General features: G+C 38.1%; 1 protein-coding gene across 2 annotated transcripts in view; it reads left to right on the forward strand.

Annotated features, from left to right (window-relative positions):
• DNAAF6 (dynein axonemal assembly factor 6) overlaps window positions 1-19,854 on the forward strand; it is a 45,157-nt gene extending 25,303 nt beyond the window's left edge. Inside the window, exons 6-7 of one of the 2 annotated variants that reach the window (XM_007188433.2) lie at window positions 10,909-10,994; window positions 18,909-19,854. In XM_007188433.2, the coding sequence (XP_007188495.1) occupies window positions 10,909-10,994; window positions 18,909-19,038 (216 nt within the window). In that variant the 3' untranslated portion in view covers window positions 19,039-19,854. Of the gene's footprint in view, window positions 1-10,908; window positions 10,995-11,905; window positions 12,079-18,908 lie in introns of those variants that run through there. The other variant, XM_057538399.1, reaches the window with a different exon arrangement.
• The last annotated feature ends 333 nt before the right edge of the window (window positions 19,855-20,187 follow it).

Below are 20,187 nucleotides of genomic sequence, written 5' to 3' on the forward strand. Positions count from 1 at the left end.
ACTCTGGCAGAACTGCGATGTGAATCGAGGCAGTTGGAATTTGATAGAAGTGATATGGGTACAAAAAAGAGGAAATCCAAGCAGACTTCACAAAACAGGTGGGATCTGATGACATTTGAAGAACATAATAGTTTGCCAGGGTGGAACAGCTGTCTAAGCAGAGTAAACAGAATGAGCAAAGGCATAGTGCTGTGAAAGTATATGATGTGTTTTGAGAACTATATGTGATGTTCTTGGAGCCCCAGAATGCACTGGTGTGGAGTAATAAAAGATAAAACAGAATACCCAGCTTAGAGGTAGTTGTAAAAGTCTTTGAATATCATACCATATGCTGTGGACTGAATCGTGGCCACCCCCCCAATTCATATGTTGAAGCCCTAACTCCCAGTGTGATGGTATTCAGAGATGGAGCCTTTGGGAGGTAATTAGGTTTAGATGAGGTCACATGTGTGGGGCCCTCATGATGATATTAGCGCTCTTATACAAAGAGATACCAGAGCGCTTGCCCTGCTTGCTTTCTATCCCTGCCATGTGAGCACAGTGAAAAGCAGCCATCTACAAGCCAGAAAGAGAGCTCTCGCCAGAGGCCAACCATGTTGGCATGTCTGGCATTCTCAGACTTCCAGTCTATAGTATTTTGTTATGGCAGCCCAAGAAGACTAAGATACCATGAAATTGGGACTTATTTTGTGGGCATTAGAGTTCCTAGACGTTTCAAAGTAAGTGAGTTAAACAAGTAGATGTGTATTTCAGAACAACTCTAGTTGTTGGTGGAGATTATGGTAAGAGATGAGTGTGAGTTTGGGAGACTGGTGATAGGAAAACCAGTTGATAGACAGTTGCACTAGTTCAGGTAAGAGAAGTAAGAGCCTGGACTATGGCAGTGGGGATAGAGAGGAAAGAATGGTTTCAGTAAACATTTTGGAGGTACAGTTGACCCTTGAACAATGCAAGGGTTAGGGGCGCCTACCCTCCACACAGTCAGAAATCTGCTTCTAACTTTATGGTTGGCCCTCCACATCTGTGGTTCTGCATCCATGGATTCAACCAACTGTAGATGTGTAGTATGTATTTATTGGGGAAAAAAAACACATATAAGTGGACCCGCACAGTTCAAACCCAGTGTTGTTCAAGGATCCACTGTAGTGTCGACAGGATTTAGAAAGTGGTTGAATGTGATACGTAAGGGAGAAACAGGAGTCAGATTTCTAGCTTGAGTGACTAGGTGAATGGTGATGGCATTAATCGAGATATGGGGAGGTAAAGTGGTTTATATCTGGATGGTAGTCTTAGAGATGTTTTTTATTCATATTTGCTCATCTGAATTTTCTATATTTTTTGCAACTACTATCTATTACTTTTGGAATGAGAGTAAACAAAGGGTGGTTTTGTTTGTGTTGTAGGGATCAGGTATGGAATGCAAAAGAGAAAGAAGGCAAAGTTCTACAAGAAAAATATTAAGTTCGGGTAATATTGAGTTTGAAGTGCCTGCAGAAAATCTTGTTGGAACATCTCTAGTCTCCATCTTTGAATTCCAAAGATGGAGACTAGAGATGTTGATTTTCAGAGTTGGTGTTTGCTCTCTGCAGGGGTTAGAACATAATACCACAGAGTGCTGGCTTTCATCAGGCTTGGAATGAAGTAGAACTGTTTTTAAGTAACATGTGTATGTTTGGAGAGGGGGAGGAGTTGAGGGGGATACTAGGAAACTTGCAGAAATGGGACTGACTGGAAACAGAATAAATGGCCCTTGGGATGGGCTCAACAATCAGAGACAAAGTTCTAACAGATACATTGTAAATTCTTACTCAAGTTCCAGGCTAGGTATTGAAAACTAAGAGACATTGTTTCAATAAAATGAAGTTGGAATTGTGGCATGGCTTTAGAAATGCAAACAATGATGATGGAGAAGCCAAAAAGCTGTCCTAGAAACAAGGTGGGAAGAATGGGAACCTGCCTATCCCTGAGAAACAGGGATTACTGAGGTACCTGACCTCTTGGGTGCCAGTTGGGGAGAGTGGGAAAGGAATTTTAGGTATCAAAGATATGTAAGGAGATAGCCTGGCTTCCCCATAGGACTATTTGTGGCAGAAATGGGGATGGGTGCAGTGGGGAAGTAGGTCAGTGGATTTCCATGTTCACCATGCACACTATCTCTAAAATCCAAAAATGAATGGGGCTAGGTTTGTTGATATTCTGCAAATGGCTTGATACTCTTTTTGAGCTGCCATGGATACATAATATTTTGGTGCTCCTACTATAATGGATCTATATTGATAAGGGGACATGTCAATGTGACTAAAAACAAGCCATTAAGCCTCTTTTTATTTTTCATTGTCACCTCCTCACTGGGATATGAGCCTTACTCCATCTTTAAACCTCACTGGGAATGGGGTGAGAGTCAGGGATGGCATAGGAGTCAGTCACCATCTGGCAGACACAACCAAGAGTCACATGTTTTATCACACATAGTCATCTCAGAAAGAGCTATCAATCATTCTGAGCAAAGTGTCTGCACGTCCTCTGAGAATTCACTTCTTTCTTTAATGGCATGCTTCTCAAATCCCGATTTCTCTCTTAAGGTTAAAATAGTCATTTTCATTTACTCCTTATGAATAAACAGATTTGGCTGCTTGATAATGGAGTGGATTCTCTTTCCCATTTAAAATTCTGGAGGATGGACACATTTTTATGGTAGGCTTTCTGATTATGCTAACCTTACCTGACTGGTTATTTATCAGACTGTGTGTCAGGGAGAAGGATATTTCATCTGTAATACAATTCCTTATTATCAGCTCCAGGCAGCACAGTAAACCTTCAATTAAATTTCTGATAGTTCTTTCAGTAATATAGATACATTTATAGTTAATATCATTATAATATTTTCCATAACGATGGTAGGGGGATGAATACCCTCCTTAAAAGCTAATCTAATTGTATAGACTTAATATATTTCTGATGATGGAATTTATATATATTTAAAATTTTAAATAATACCAAAATTAGTAGAGTTGAAAATAAAAGTCCCCGAAAATGAGAGAGATAGAGATAGATAGATGCACAGATAGAGATTGAGAAAGACAGAGAGGTAAGAGAGAGGGAGAGGGAGTTTGAGATGGGCTTAAGGTCAGATATTAAATAAGGGTGAAAGAGATCTTATACATATTACTTGGTAACAAAATCAGTAATTTTACATTATGATTATGTCAGTTTGAGGAGGTTTCATCAAATATTTGAATTACATGGTCCAGAATCCTTGAACCAGAACTGGCAGAAACTTCTGAATCTATGCAAGCAGATTCACAGGTTGACCATAGAAAACACAAATATTTGAGGGATGGATAAAAGAAGAGGAACTCAGAAGGATATGCAGAGATGGGGAAAACCATAATAGTATTTCCCGCTGTAGAAAAGTAAAGCAGGATTAGGATGCAGAAGAAATTTTTAGATTCATCAATTAAGAAGACTTTGGTGATTTCTGGAAGAGAGCAGCTTCAGAGGCATGGTAGGGGCCAACACTGGGTTGCAGAAAGCTGAGAAGTGGATAGGAATTGAGGAAGAGAAGGCAGCAAATATAGATTGCTCTTTGAGAAAGTTTAGCAGTGAAAGGGAGGAGAGAGAGGAGATGGTTTGTTGAAGAGGAGGCCTGGTTTAGGGATTTTTTTTTTAGGATAGGAGAGACTTAAGAATGCTTTTCAGTTGATGACAAGAATCCATTCATTTACTCATGTAATATTTATTGACTGCCTACTACGTGTCACTAGACTTGATGAACAAACCGTAAAGAAGTAGTCATGGTATGGGCCCTTAGGGGACTTACAGAAATGGGTGGACGCATTTTTGGCTATAGGGTGTTATTTACATTTAGTACTCAGGGGCCAGGGATGCTCTAGATCCTGCAATAAGAGGGACAGTCCTGAAAAATGAAGAGTTGTCCTGGACAAAATTAGAAAAAGAGAGATTGAAGACATGAGAGTGACCACTCAGCAGTATTCCACCCTGTTGATTACTCCTTCCTTCTTGAAACACTTTTTTCTCTTTAATGACCTCACTCTCTCCTTGTTTTCCTCCCAAATCACTGGACACTCCTCATCTTCTTTGGTCCCAGATCACTGGCTCTTCTTCTCCTGCCTGAAGTTCTCTAGGTCTGTGAAAAATACCTATGTCTTTTTTTTTCTCTATTCTCTTTCCATCTAGTCCCATGGCTTTAAATACTATTTATCTCTCTAGTCTTGACCTCTCCCGTGAGCTTCAGATTCATATAACCCATCACTTACTTGACATTGCCCACTTGTTTAATAGGCAACTCAAACCTAACATGTCCAAAATAGAACTCTTGTCTTCCCCAAACCTCTTTCTTACTGATCTTCCTCATCTCAGGAGATGGCAACAACATTCACCCAATTGCACAAGCTAAAAACTTAAATCATTCCTTATTTCTCTTTCCTTTATACCTCATATGCAATTCATCAGCAAGTCTTATTGGCTCTACTCTTAAAATATATTCGAAATCCACCTAATTGTCATTATCACAACTACCATCATCTTTCAAACCACCATCATCTCTCACCTGGACCATTATGATTCTCTCTTGATTCATCTCCCTCCTTCCACTCTTGCTCCCTTGAAAACTTTACACAGTGTCCAGAGAAATCCTTTTTAAAAAGCGATATATCAGGTCACATCACTTCTTTGCCCAGAACCCCCAATGGCTTCCTATTGCACTTAGAACAAAATCCAAAATCTTTATCTTAATCTATGAGGCTCTATGTGATCTGACCTCTACCTACTTTTTCAGTTTCATCTAATACCACATTTTCTTCCTTTTTCATTATGTTCTAGCCACCCTGGCTTTCATTCTGTTCCTTCAGTATGTCAAGTTATTTCCTGATTCTTGCTGTTCATTCCAATTGGAATGCTCTTCCCTCAGATAATGATAATTTTACCTCCTATTTCTTGCCTGTTTATTTTTAATTAATTTATTTTTGGTTGCGTTGGGTCTTCATTGCTGCGCGTGGGCTTTCTCTAGTTGCAGCGAGTGGGGGCTACTCTTTGTTGCAGTGCGTGGGCTTCTCATTGCGGTGGCTTCTTTGTGGAGCACGGGCTCTAGGCATGTGGGCTTCAGTAGTTGTGGCACGTGGGCTCAGCAGTTGTGGCGCACGGGCTTAGTTGCTCCACGGCATGTGGGATCTTCCTGGACCAGGGCTCAAACCCATGTCCCCTGCATTAGCAGGTGGATTCTCAACCACTGCGCCAACAGGGAAGGCCTCTTTCCTGTTTAATTGCATGAGTTAGTGCATCCAGAACTACATTAAATAATGGTGGTAAATAATGGTATTATTTCTTATTTCTCCCTTCAGTTAGAATGTTTCTAATGTTTCCTCATCCAGCCCGATATTGAATTTTGGCTTGTGTGTTAAGAAACTATTCATCTATTCTGATTTTATTAAGAGTTCTAAGCAGGAATGGATGATGAATTTGATTAAATGTCTTTTTAAGATTTGTGGAAATCATATGATATTTTTACTTTTGATCTATTGGTAAATTCGATTTCTTAATATTGAAACATCTTTGCATAAATTCACTTATTCATTTACTCAACAAATATTTATTGAGTACCTATGATGTTCCAGGTACTGTTCTAATATCACTGTACTCACAGAGCATACTTTCTAGTGGGAGAGAGAAATGAACAAAATAAATGCATAAATTTTATTGTACGTTGGAAGGTGATTAATGCTGTGAAGGGGAAAAGAGCAAGGGGCAGTGATAAGGAATACTAGTGTAGGTAGTGGCTGCAACTTTAAATAGCGTGGTCAGGGAAGACCTCACTGAGAAGGCAATATTTGTTCAAAGACCTGAAGGCATCTCACCTCATCAGGAAGTGAGGCTAGGATGGTGGAAATGTTATGTAAGTGGATATTTAAATCACCAATATTTAAGATAGCAGTTAATGGTAGAAATACCAGTGGAGAACAAAGAACTATTCTTAGAGAAATTGGGGTGGGAGGTCTGACTCAGGAATTGGTAGATGGTTGCAACAAGGAGGGTAATTGGTGGTATAGTGTGAAAGACATGAGATTTATTTTAAAAAGCTGGAAGGAAGGGGGCAGGCCCGGTGATATAAGGGGATTGAGAGGGAAAAAAAATAGGCACAAATTGAGAAGACTATAAGGGAATCTGTCATCAAGGGAGATCCAGATTTCAGTTAAACTAAGAAAAATTGCAGAGAATATTAAAAGAGGCTTATGAAATAAGGTATGTTGTACTATGTGTTCCAGAAGACCTAATGGAAGGGTTACATGAGTTGGTAAGGGGTAGGAAATGGAAATAAAATAGAAGACCAGATGGTAATTATTAGGTGATAAGGAAGGACTTGGAAATCTGAGGCTTCCTGTATTTTTACACAGAGAGATAAAAGTGTAATGAATTTAGGGCTTCCCTGGTGGCGCAGTGGTTGAGAATCTGCCTGCCAATGCAGGGGACACGGGTTCGAGCCCTGGTCTGGGAAGATCCCACATGCCGCGGAGCAACTAGACCCGTGAGCCACAACTACTGAGCCTGCGCGTCTGGAGCCTGTGCTCCACAACAAGAGAGGCCGCGACAGTGAGAGGCCCGCGCACCGCGATGAAGAGTGGCCCCCCGCTTGCCGCAACTAGAGAAAGCCCTCGCACAGCAACGAAGACCCAACACAGCCAAAAAAAAAAGTATAATGAATTTAGTTCTGGTAGTCTCAAGACAGATAACGGTGGTGAGGCTGTGTTTGGGGATGAGTGTGGATAACAGTAGAAGTATGAAGGTCCTGTAGATGAGTATTCTTACTCCAGAATGAGCTGAGCTTACTCTTGACTCCTGTGAGAGGAGAGGAGTCATGCTCCATGATCTTATGAAACAGACATGGCCATAGAGTACTGGAATGTTTCACCATGGTAACTTTGTAGAAAATGTATCCATTAATATTAAAAGACATCTGTTGGTTTTGTGTCCTAGTTTTGGAGAACACATACCTCTATATTTTTATTCTCCAAAGGTAAATACTTATACAATTTCAAAGTAGGGGGATCCATCACCTTTAAATTTTTTCACTTTCCTATAGATTATCATTGTTCCTGAGAGTTTTTATAAAATATTTATTATGGCTGCAATGGAAAAAATATCTCACATGTGGTTTCCGTAGTTAAACAATGGGAAATTAAATCACTGAAGCAATTCAGAATGGGTCCTACCCAAACTTTTTCTGTTAATCAAAGTTTCCTAATGTTGTTACGTTTCAAATGGAAACTCATATAGTCTTAATTTCTTTGCTAAAAATCAAGTATATTGGAGGTAGTTGCTGTATTTCTGTCAAATGAAAATATTTTTACAATATCTAGAACCTGTAAAGTAAGACTATCTTCCAAAGTGACAGGCCAAATTTTTCTGTATATCTTAAGCTTCACTAAAATTTCAGTAGGTAGCATAGACTGGTCAAGTTATATATATAAGGTATGTATCACTTATTCTTTTGTTCTGGCATTCAGGAAGTGACAGTTCAGGAGGAAGCCTAAAATGGTTGATCTCCAACGAACACTTGCTGTTTGGCCTTCTCATTTCAATTTTCAAACAACTTAAAATATGATCAAAGACACTCATCAGAGGACCTGGGGAGCCTGTATTAATCACTTACAGATTATAGGACTATAATGTCTTTAAGAACCACCTTGTCATATAAATTTAGCATAAGAAAAAGACAATAAAGAGGAAATTTAAAACTCAAAATGACAATCTCACATTAATGACTCCACTCCAAAGGTTTTGGCATATTAAGCCAGCTCTGTTACAACACATAGAGGAGAATAAATGAATGACAATGAAAAACAATTTGTAAGTAATTTGACCTACATTTACCCATTTCCAGGAAAGCCCCAAAGTGAATTCCTAGAGAGACTAAAGGAGTAGTTTCAACTACTTGCCCGAAGACAGGACGAACATGGGAAAAAGGGATCTCACAAACTTTAAATTAGTGGACTCTTTTCCTGTTACTTTTTATTCATAAGGCCGGAAGGCAGAAGTGTAAATTGAAGTTAGTGTTGGGTATGGTGGTAGCCAGGCTTTGAGATGGCCCGCAATGATTCTCACCTCCTGATATTCATCCCTTTGTGTAGTCCCCTCTCACATCGAATGGGGCTGACCTGTATAACCAATAGGATATTACAGAAATGAAAGCGTATAATTTCTGAGGCTACATTTTTTAAAAAGGCATGGTTTCTCTCTCACACTTTTGGATCATTCACTCTGGGGAGAAGACAGCTGTTGTGTCGTAAGGACACTCAGGGCCCTAAGTCCTATGGAGAAATCCATGTGGTGAAGAACAGATGTTGCAGGAAGGGGGACTCCTTCCAGGGCCCGAGAGTGGGCTCTTGTCTAACACTCAGAAATGAATTGTCCAAGGAGACACACGTGCTGACAAAGCAAGAGACTTTATTGGGGAGGGGCACCTGGGTGGAAAGCAGCAGGGTAAGGGAACCCAGGAGAACTGCTCTGCCACATGGCTCCCAGCCTCAGGTTTTATGGTAATGGGGCTAGTTTCCGGGTTGTCTCTGGCCAGTCACTCTGACTCAGGGTCCTTCTTGCTGGTGTGCGCATGGCTCAGCCAAGATGGATTCCAGCGAGGAGGATTCTGGGAGGTTGGTAGGGCATATGGACTGGCGTCTCCTTTTAACCTTTCCCGAATTCTTCGGTTGGTAGTAGCTTGTTAGTTCCGCATTCCTTACCAGGACCTCCTGTTGTAAGATAACTCATGCAAGTGGTTACTGTCGGGCCTGGCCAGGGCGGGTGGTTTTGGTCAGTGGTTCCCCTAACACTGAGCCCTCTTGCCAACAGCCATGTGAGTGAGCCATCTTGGATGCAGATTCTCTAGCACCAGTAAAGCCTTCAGATGTCTGCAGCTCAGCCAGTATTTTAACCACAACCTCATGATAGTCCCTAACTAAGCCAGAACTACCTAGCTAAGCCACTCCTGAATTCCTAACCTATGAAAAATGTGTAAGATAATAAAAGTTTATTGTTGTTTTGAGCCATTAAATTTAGGGGGGAGGAGGTATAATTGGTTTTGGTTATACAACAATAGATAACTAATAAACAATAATATGTGACAGAACCAGAATTCAAGCCCAAGTTTGACTCCAAAGGTTGAGCTCCCAAAAGGTTGAAAGTTTCCCAATGACATTTTTAGCAATTTTCATTAGTTTACCCATTACAATAACTTTTCTTTGACATGAATTCAGTTTGCCTCCTATGTAAAGAGAGGAACATCAACCCCTTTGTCTGGTCAGTGACATACTGTATTTACTAATACTGGACAAGTTAGGTCTTGGGTACAGTCAGTTCAAAGTCAATAATAACAATGTCTATTTTCCAGGTATTCAGTAAAAGTATTTCTGAAGAAGTCTGATTCATGTTTCAGGAGGAGTTTTTCTGTTGACTCTTCATTGAATCTTCTACTTTATGAGATATTAATGTGTACCATTAAGGAACTTAATTTGTTCCTTCTCCTGTCCCTCCTCTGAAACCATTTTAGTACACAATTTTAATTTCCTCAAGAGGCAAAATTAATGAGTTGTTTCTGAATTACCCTTAACTAGAGTTGCAAACAATTTTAAGAACCACTTTGAAGTTCTACCCAAAAGTTGTATCTAAATTTCACTTGTCATAATTTTTTTTCCTTACTCAAATGTCATTTCAACCCTGGGGAAATAATTTTTTACCTTGAAAGAGATAAACATTTCAAACTAAAGAAACAAATATTTGTACTTCTTAGTCCAGGTGAAATGAGTCATCCTGCAACTAAAGAACATCTCAACCTGACTATCAGATCTGAATGTTATTGAAGTAAGAATAGGTCTTTCTTGTCCAGTAGACTGCTCATTTAATTTGAGGTAGAGTCCCTATAACTACCTCTTTGAGAAATGTTCTATTTCTCTCATTAAAAGCATCTCTAATTAAGAAGATTTGAATTTTCAAATTATAAATTAGGAGGTAATTCTTTGTTTAATGAAAATATTAACTAAAGGATATATTTAGATAGTAGGACCTGTAGAGCTCTATTTACAAATGTTTGTTTATATACAGATTTAATAAAGTAAAATATAACTCACAGACATGTATTTATTCACATACTTTATATCACAAAAACACTATTGCCTATTTTAAGCTTCTTATAAGGAATTCCAATTTTTCCCACTACTTATTTGATATGTATTTCCTTTATAACCTGTTGCTTTTATGCTTGCTATTCCAGCTCTGAACTCACCAGATGTCCAATATTTCAAGTTTTCTAGCTCATTATTGAGATGAGACAGTTTTAAGTGAAATCTTACTAAATCAATATATAGTCCCATTTTTGTGTAGGGGTCATATTGTTATTTCTCTTTTGTTCTGTTAACAACTTTTCTGGACCCCTACATTTCTCCAGGAAATGTGTATGGGAGTTTATACCAGGAGACTACAACATGGCATCACCAACCCACACCCAACATGAGAACTAACCACTTTTTATACAAAGTACCCAGTGATATAAAAGTAGTTGAAGGTCCCCAACTCTAGCAGGTGCACTAGTATGCACCTTCAAGCAATGAATGTACAGGCATGTAACCAAAGTGTTTCTATAATAGCTTTGGAGGCAGATAGATCTTAGTCAAATTACAGACAGTTGCCTTGGGTCACTCACTAAACTTTTCTGTATCTTAGTTTCTCCATCTGTAAAATGGGAGTAATAATCACTGCTTCTCAAGATTGTCATGAGGAAAGAGCATAGTCTGGCACATAGTCGGCATTAAATAAATATTATTTCTCATTCCCCCATATTTTACTGCACTCTTCAAATTAACTGTTCCTCAAGACAACGGTATTTTTCATTTTCTCTTTCAGATTAAAATTAAACTGCCAAATACGAACCTTTCTGAAATTGAAATCAACATTCAGGAAATGACCCTTGACCTCCGTACTCCTAATAAGTGAGTAAAACTTAGAACTAGAATAATGAATATTATAATATTAATGAATCTTTAGTCAATATCCTTTATAAAAGTGTACATAATTATTTTCTTTCACTCCTAAAGTCTGAAGAAAAGTGAAAAAGTCAATCATTCAGATGTTTGATCTAGGTAGTATAAACATATATTTGTAAATACCTAGATTTTTTCCTACTTTACATGCATACATTTGGAGTAGGTTGATACCACCAAGACATAGTCCTTGACATTCAGATACAGTTTGCTTATCTGTCAGGAAAAATAGCTAGAGGTGAAAACCTCTTAAGTTGTAAGTCTTGCATGTGGCTTTCTGGTACAGTGATGGCATGAAAGAAGCAATCTTTAAGCATATTGGACACTGTGGGGCTCTAAGGTTAAATTTGATTATATTCATCTAAAAATCAACAAAAAGTCTTATCAATTGCTTAAAACAAAAATTCTAACAGCTAATTTATCACTAGATCCTCAAGTTGCATGAATACATTTAAAAATAATGCAGATGATAATGGAATAATTCAATTAAACATTTGATATCTTCAAAATAGTCTTGTTATTATACAAGTTCAAATCATGTTCCCCAAACACAATGTATACGGTAAAATTCTGATAAAAATGTTTATCTTGAAACCTGGATAAATCAGCCCTGTCTCTCAAAACTAACTCTATAAGGAGGGAATTGATAGAACCTGGCAAGTGCTGGATAAAATGTCTAAATATCTCACTGCTCTGTTCACTTTTCATCTGGATGTATAGCATGAGCACACTTTGGTTGAGTGCAGTGTATCTTTGTAACTCATAGACATTTCAAACTGGGTGCGGGGAGCAGAGTCAGCTCCTAGCACATTCTCTTCCTTCCATTATCAGTACCTATAATTCTCCTTTGTTGATTGTAGGGCTTCAAGAAAATAACAAAACTGGATCTCTGGTACAAAAGACTTCTGTGTGTAAACAACCCAACATGACATGCATAGCTTAACCTTGATTTCTACAGTAGATGCATTTAACCCCAAATGATCTACAGATGAAAACATATCAAATATTTTCTCATTACTTAATATAATTTCAAAAATGTATTCACTCAAAAAAATGTCTCATGTTATAAAAATTACATTCCTTATTCCTACCATTCACTTCAATGAGTATTGTAATTTTTTTCCATTACGTTATACACGCATTTACTCTTCCACACAATCTTTGCAAGGAAAGTTGGTTAAATGAACAGTCAATTTTTCATGATATTTGTGCACTTGTTAAAAGCACACACATATCTACACACTATGGAGTTAATTTCCGTTCCCCTAGCAGTTCTCCCTGTCTCCATCCATCTTTAGGCAGCTGCTCTGGCTATGCTGTCATTCCAGACATTTATCAGAGCCCACTAAATGAAAGACTCACACACAGATATTTTTCCACATTGAAGGTAGGCTGCACTAGGTCATTTGGATCTTAAAGTACTTATACATTAAATGCTCAGTGCATGAAGGTACTGTCTCTTAAGAAAAAGATTCATTAATTAAGATAGAAGACAGAAGGGAGGATTATCCAAGATGGCGGAGTAGAAGGACGTGCTCTCACTCCCTCTTGCGAGAGCACCAGAATCACAACTGGCTGCTGGACAATCATTGACAGGAAGACCCTGGACTTCACCAAGGAGGATACCCCACGTCCAAGGACAGAGGAGAAGCCACAGTGAGATGGTAGGAGGGGTGCAATCAGAGTAAAATCAAATCCCATAACTGCTGGGTGGGTGACTCACAGACTGGCGAACACTTATACCACAGAAGTCCACCCACTGGAGTGAAGGTTCTGAGCCCCACGTCAGGCTTCCCAACCTGGGGGTCTGGCAACGGGAGGAGGAATTCCTAGAGAATCAGACTTTGAAGCCTAGTGGGAATTGATTGGAAGACTTTGACAGGACTGGGGAAAACAGAGACCCCACTCTTGGAGGGCACACACAAAGTAGTGTGCGCATCGGGACCCAGAGGAAGGAGCAGTGACCCTGGGGGAGACTGAACCAGACCTACCTGCTGGTGTTGGGGGGTCTCCTGCAGAGGCGGGGGGTGGCTCTGTTTCACCGTGGGGACAAGGACACTGGCAGCGGAGGTTCTGGGAAGTGCTCCTTGGCATGAGCCCTCCCAGAGTCTGCCATTAACCCCACCAAAGAGCCCAGGTAGGCTCCAGTGTTGGGTTGCCTCAGGCAAAACAACCAACAGGGAGGGAACCCAGCCCCACCCATCAACAGTCAAGTGGATTAAAGTTTTACTGAGCTCTGACCGCCACAGCAACAGTCAGCTCTACCCACCACCAGAGCCTCCCATCAAGCCTCTTAGATAGCCTCAACCACCAGAGGGCAGACAGCAGAAGCAAGAAAAACTACAATCCTGCAGCCTGTGGACCAAAAACCACATTCACAGAAAGATAGACAAGATGAAAAGGCAGAGGTCTATGTACCAGATGAAGGAACAAGATAAAACCCCAGAAAAACAACTAAATGAAGTGGAGATAGGCAACCTTCCAGAAAAAGAATTCAGAATATTGATAGTGAAGATGATCCAGGACCTCGGAATAAGAATGGAGGCAAAGATCGAGAAGATGCAAGAAATGATTAACAAAGACCTAGAAGAATTAAAGAACAAACAAACAGAGATGACCAATACAATAACTGAAATGAAGACTACACTAGAAGGAATCTGTAGCAGAATAACTGAGGCAGAAGAACGGATAAGTGACCTGGAAGACAGAATGGTGGAATTCACTGCTGCAGAACAGACTAAAGAAAAAAGAAAGAAAAGAAATGAAGACAGCCTAAGAGACTTCTGGGACAACATTAAATGCAACAACATTCGCATTATAGGGGTCCCAGAAGGAGAAGAGAGAGAGAAAGGACCCGAGAAAATATTTGAAGAGATTATAGTCGAAAACTTCCCTAACATGGGAAAGGAATTAGCCACCCAAGTCCAGGAAGCGCAGAGAGTCCCATACAGGATAAACCCAAGGAGAAACACGCCGAGACACATAGTAATAAAAGTGGCAAAAATTAAAGACAAAGAAAAATTATTGAAAGCAGCAAGGGAAAAACGACAAATAACATACAAGGGAACTCCCATAAGGTTAACAGCTGATTTCTCAGCAAAAACTCTACAAGCCAGAAGGGAGTGGCATGATATACTTAAAGTGATGAAAGGGAAGAACCTACAACCAAGATTACTCTACCCGGCAAGGATCTCATTTAGATTTGATGGAGAAATCAAAAGCTTTACACACAAGCAAAAGCTAAGAGAATTCAGCACCACCAAACCAGCTCTACAACAAATGCTAAAGGAACTTCTCTAAGTGGGAAACACAACCTGGAAGAAATGGACAAATTTTTAGAAAGGTATAACCTTCCAAGACTGAACCAGGAAGAAACAGAAAATATGAACAGACCAATCACAAGTAATGAAATTGAAACTGTGATTAAAAATCTTCCAACAAACAAAAGTCCAGGACCAGATGGCTTCACAGGTGAATTCTATCAAACATTTAGAGAAGAGCTAACACCCCTCCTTCTCAAACTCTTCCAAAAAATTGCAGAGGAAGGAACACTCCCAAACTCATTCTATGAGGCCACCATCACCCTGATACCAAAACCAGACACAGACACTACAAAAAAAGAAAATTACACACCAATATCACTGATGAATATAGATGCAAAAATCCTCAACAAAATACTAGCAAACAGAATCCAACAACACATTAAAAGGATCATACACCACGATCAAGTGGGATTTATCCCAGGGATGCAAGGATTCTTCAATATATGCAAATCAATCAATGTGATACACCATATTAACAAATTGAAGAATAAAAACCATATGATGATCTCAATAGATGCAGAAAAAGCTTTTGACAAAATTCAACACCCATTTATGATAAAAACTCTCCAGAAAGTGGGCATAGAGGGAACCTACCTCAATAAAATGAAGGCCATATATGACAAACCCACAGCAAACATCATTCTCAATGGTGAAAAACTGAAAGCATTTCCTCTAAGATCAGGAACGAGACAAGGATGTCCACTCTCACCACTATTATTCAACATAGCCATGGAAGTCCTAGCAACGGCAATCAGAGAAGAAAAAGAAATAAAAGGAATACAAATTGGAAAAGAAGAAGTAAAACTGTCACTGTTTGCGGATGACATGATACTATACATAAAGAATCCGAAAACTGCCACCAGAAAACTGCTAGAGCTAATTAATGAATATAGTAAAGTTGCAGGATACAAAATTAACGCACAGAAATCTCTTGCATTCCTATACACTAATGATGAAAAATCTGAAAGAGAAATTATGGAAACACTCCCATTTACCATTGCAACAAAAAGAATAAAATACCTAGGAATAAACCTACCTAGGGAGACAAAAGACCTGTATGCAGAAAACTATAAGACACTGATGAAAGAAATTAAAGATGATACCAACAGATGGAGAGATATACCATGTTCTTGGACTGGAAGAATCAACATTGTGAAAATGACTATACTACCCAAAGCAATCTACAGATTCAATGCAATCCCTATCAAATTACCAATGGCAGTTTTTACGGAGCTAGAACAAATCACCTTAAAATTTGTATGGAGACACAAAAGACCCCGAATAGCCAAAGCAGTCTTGAGGGAAAAAAATGGAGCTGGAGGAATCAGACTCCCTGACTTCAGACTATACTACCAAGCTACAGTAATCAAGACAATATGGTACTGGCACAAAAACAGAAACATAGATCAATGGAACAAGATAGAAAGCCCAGAGATTAACCCACGCACCTATGGTCAACTAATCTATGATAAAGGAGGCAAAGATATACAATGGAGAAAAGACAGTCTCTTCAATAAGTGGTGCTGGGAAAACTGGACAGCTATATGTAAAAGAATGAAATTAGAATACTCCCTAACACCATACACAAAAATAAACTGAAAGTGGATTAGAGACCTAAATATAAGACCGGACACTATAAAACTCTTAGAGGAAAACATAGGAAGAACACTCTTTGACATAAATCACAGCAAGATCTTTTTTGATCCACCTCCTAGAGTAATGGAAATAAAAACAAAAAAAACAAATGAGACCTAATGAAACTTCAGAGCTTTTGCACAGCAAAGGAAACCATAAACAAGACGAAAAGACAACCCTCAGAATGGGAGAAAATATTTGCAAACGAATCAACGGACAAAGGATTAATCTCCAAAATATATAAACAGCTCATTCAGCTCAATATTAAAGAAACAAACACCCCAATCCAAAAATGGGCAGAAGACCTAAATAGACATTTCTCCAAAGAAGACATACAGACGCCCACGAAGCACATGAAAAGATGCTCAACATCACTAATTATTAGAGAAATGCAAATCAAAACTACAATGAGGTATCACCTCACTCCTGTTAGAATGGGCATCATCAGAAAATCTACACACAACAAATGCTGGAGAGTGTGTGGAGAAAAGGGAACCCTCTTGCACTGTTGGTGGGAATGTAAATTGATACAGCCACTATGGAGAACAATATGGAGGTTCCTTAAAAAACTAAAAATGGAATTACCATATGACCCAGCAATCCCACTATTGGGCATATACCCAGAGAAAACCGTAATTCAAAAAGACACATGCACCCCAATGTTCATTGCAGCACTATTTACAATAGCCAGGTCATGGAAGCAACCTAAATGCCCATCAACAGACGAATGGATAAAGAAGTTGTGGTACATATATACAATGGAATATTACTCAGCCATAAAAAGGAACGAAATTGAGTCATTTGTTGAGACGTGGAGGGATCTAGAGACTGTCATACAGAGTGAAGTAAGTCAGAAAGAGAAAAACAAATATCGTATATTAACGCATGTATGCGGAACCTAGAAAAATGGTACAGATGAGCCGGTTTGCAGGGCAGAAGTTGAGACACAGATGTAGAGAATGGACATATGGACACCAAGGGGGGAAAACTGCGGTGGGGTGGGGATGGTGGTGTGCTGAATTGGGCGATTGGGATTGACATGTATACACTGATGTGTATAAAATTGATGCCTAATAAGAACCTGCAGAATAAAAAAACAAACAAACCAAACAACTAATAGTAAACTTTCATTGGGTTATTTGTATGGAAATATGTTAATATAAATGTTTCAGACATTACATGAAATTTCTAAAAATCTTATGTTTGTATTTGTATGGAAATATGTATGGAAATATGTTAATATAAATGTTTCAGACATTACATGAAATGTCTAAAAATCTTATATGTTCTGGTATAATGTTATAAGTCATAATCCTAGTTATTACTTTAAAATGTATATCTCAGAAATAACTAATTTTTTTGTCAACTGCATTATTATGAACTTTCATCAAATCTTTAACTGTGGTCATTTTTAAGTCTTTTGTCATTTACAGACAAGTTCTGGGTGTACTCTGATGCTTTTGCAAATATGTTCCTATAAAAGGGTTTCATCTTCAAGAAATTCATGGAAAAGACTCTGACAAGTACAGGTTTCTGGTAACTGACTGTACTGCTGAACTGAATGAATAAGCATTTTCAGAACTCTAATGAAAAACTGATGACCTCATAAAAGTGCTAACAAAAGATCAAGATGAAAAAAAAAATTAATTACATGGGACTGAGTGAACTGATGAGGATGAGTATAATTTTTGTGACTTTCTGTCTGAATTAAAAAAAAAAAAATCCCACAAGGACTCAGAGGCAAAGAATATACAAATCAATTTTCACTGCAAAGTAAAGGAGCTGTTACAGTGGAGGATTACTGGACTGAATGTCAATATTATGACATAGTATGAGTGTGTTTCATGTTTGGTAATTGCAATCATTGTTGCTTTTGTTGTGGTCATCCATGTACAATGCTTGGTGTCAGTCTATTTATCTCTTGTAAAAATAAAATACAGTGTGTGTGTGTGAAAAAAAATAAATAAATAAAAAATAAAAAAAAATTTTAAAAAAAGATAGAAGACAGAAGATAGAATTAAAGTTTTTATCACTTTTCCTAAACACTTGAACATGCTTTGGAGCCATGCTATTACCTGAAATTGTATTATTGGAAATGTGTCTTGTTTTTTAGTTTATTAATATTCACATCTACTTTCTTTAGTTTCTAACTTTGACACCTGTAACACTATGCTTACCGGCTCCAAGAAAGATAAGAGCGGACATTCTGCTCATGTAAATGCTCATGTATTTATACTCATGTATAAATGAGTATAAGGCAAAACAAGTGAATTTGTTTTTGCTCATGTACCTATAATTCTCATGCCAACCATGCATCTAAAGCATACAGTTATCCAGCAACTGAGCCATAAACTGCAAACTACACTCAGCAATCTCTCACAGGAAATTTTTGTCAATGTATAGTAGAAAGAACAGAAGCAGGCAGAGAAAAGCACTTTCATTGATCTGGTATTGAAATCATTCCAGGCCTGAGTTTCAATAACTACACCTAAAGTAGTAGTAGAGACTCAGTTGTGTTAGCAGAATTATTTAGAACGATTCCAATGTTCAGGTTTCTGTCAGGCAGCCACATTCCATCTACACATAAGTATGACTGGCAACAGATCTATCCAACCAACTTAAAGTTGCAATGGTTCTATTTCTATGCCAATAAACATAGCCTGAGACTATGTGTATATAATGTGAAATGAGGTCAATTTAGAAAAAAAGAGGGGTGGTCAAAACCACCGCTTGGATTTTTAAGGACAAAAAAATGGTATCCTGTTTGTGCTATTTAGGCATATTTTTGATCCAGTATTCATACTGTCTAAATAGTTTTTTGGTTCCTAACATTGTGATGATATATATTGCTTCCCATTGTCTTGATATCACTGATTCTAGGTTTTTATTTTGTTTTGTTTTTTAGGAAGCTGTTGGCAACCCTTCCCCATCCTGTGGAATGCAGCAGTGCCAAAGCTTTCTATATTGTTGAAACTGAGACTCTCGAGGTCACTGTGACTATGAAACGAGAGTTGGATTTTATTAATTTCTTCTGAAACAACATGAATAAGGAGGAAAAGTGGTAAAATACCACTGATAAAAAATTTAAAACTTTGAAAAAATTGGTTAATGTTTTCTATCTTCTCTTTATTATTCTGACATATTTCAGGCAGGGCCTAAATTCAATTCTAGCGCTATTCTGATCATTTACAGTCATTTCTATTAATCTAGTAGAAAATGCTGTTTTCTCATACTAATAAGCTATTCCATTTTTATAGTGATAGCTGGATAGAATTTACAGGCTAACCAATTAGATTACTACATGGTCAGCTAAATAACTGAAATATGACCATGAAATCGTTGGTCCACTTATTTCAGTAGTCTGAAGAACTCAAGCCAATTGATTATACCTTGATACAATCAGTTGCATAGCAATTGGTCATTACTGTCACCAGAAAAGCTTATTTAGTTTCCTTTTTGTTGATTTAGTCAAATGATTTCCAGTGTTCTCTGTTTAGGCTCTCACTATTGTTCTGTAATATACAAATAACAGAGGATTATAAATAGTGCCATACGAACAACATGTTTTACTTGAATAAGAAATACTCTTGAGCACACAGTGTTATTTGGCTTCCTCGGTCCTGTTCTCAGTGTTTGGATCTATTTAAGTTAAAAATATTTTCCTTTTGTGCACTAATAATTATTAACAATGCCTTTTTGAGTACTGTGTTTATATTTAGTAATTGAATTTCTTGACATTTAAAAGGAATATAAAGAAAAGTGTGGCGCATTTACAAATCCTGTTCTCTCTCATTTCCTATATTTATTCGTAATTGGACATACTTATGTTATGAATTTGTACCCTGCCTCTTCTGTACTGTATTGCGTAAGTTTATTTTAGAATTATTTATAAATCACTTGTACTTTAAAACTTGTTGACTTGGTCTCACACATCATTGTAGAACTCTGGAGTTACCTGGGAGTAAATTTTGAAAAGAGATAAACAGCAGAAAGATGTGAACTATTAAGGGACTAAATACTCAAGCGGATATTGTCTAGGTTAACTATGCAGATAACTGTGAAGCATCTAGTTTATGACTAGATCAAATAGAAGGAAAAGACTGAGATTTTGGAAAAAGTGGTTATGTTAAAACACCAAGCTCTTGTAGAGAATTTGACTTTGAGATTACCACCATGACTTTCTT

The sequence above is a fragment of the Balaenoptera acutorostrata genome, chromosome X (assembly GCF_949987535.1).
Source record: "Balaenoptera acutorostrata chromosome X, mBalAcu1.1, whole genome shotgun sequence".
Classification (NCBI taxonomy): Eukaryota; Metazoa; Chordata; class Mammalia; order Artiodactyla; family Balaenopteridae; genus Balaenoptera; species Balaenoptera acutorostrata.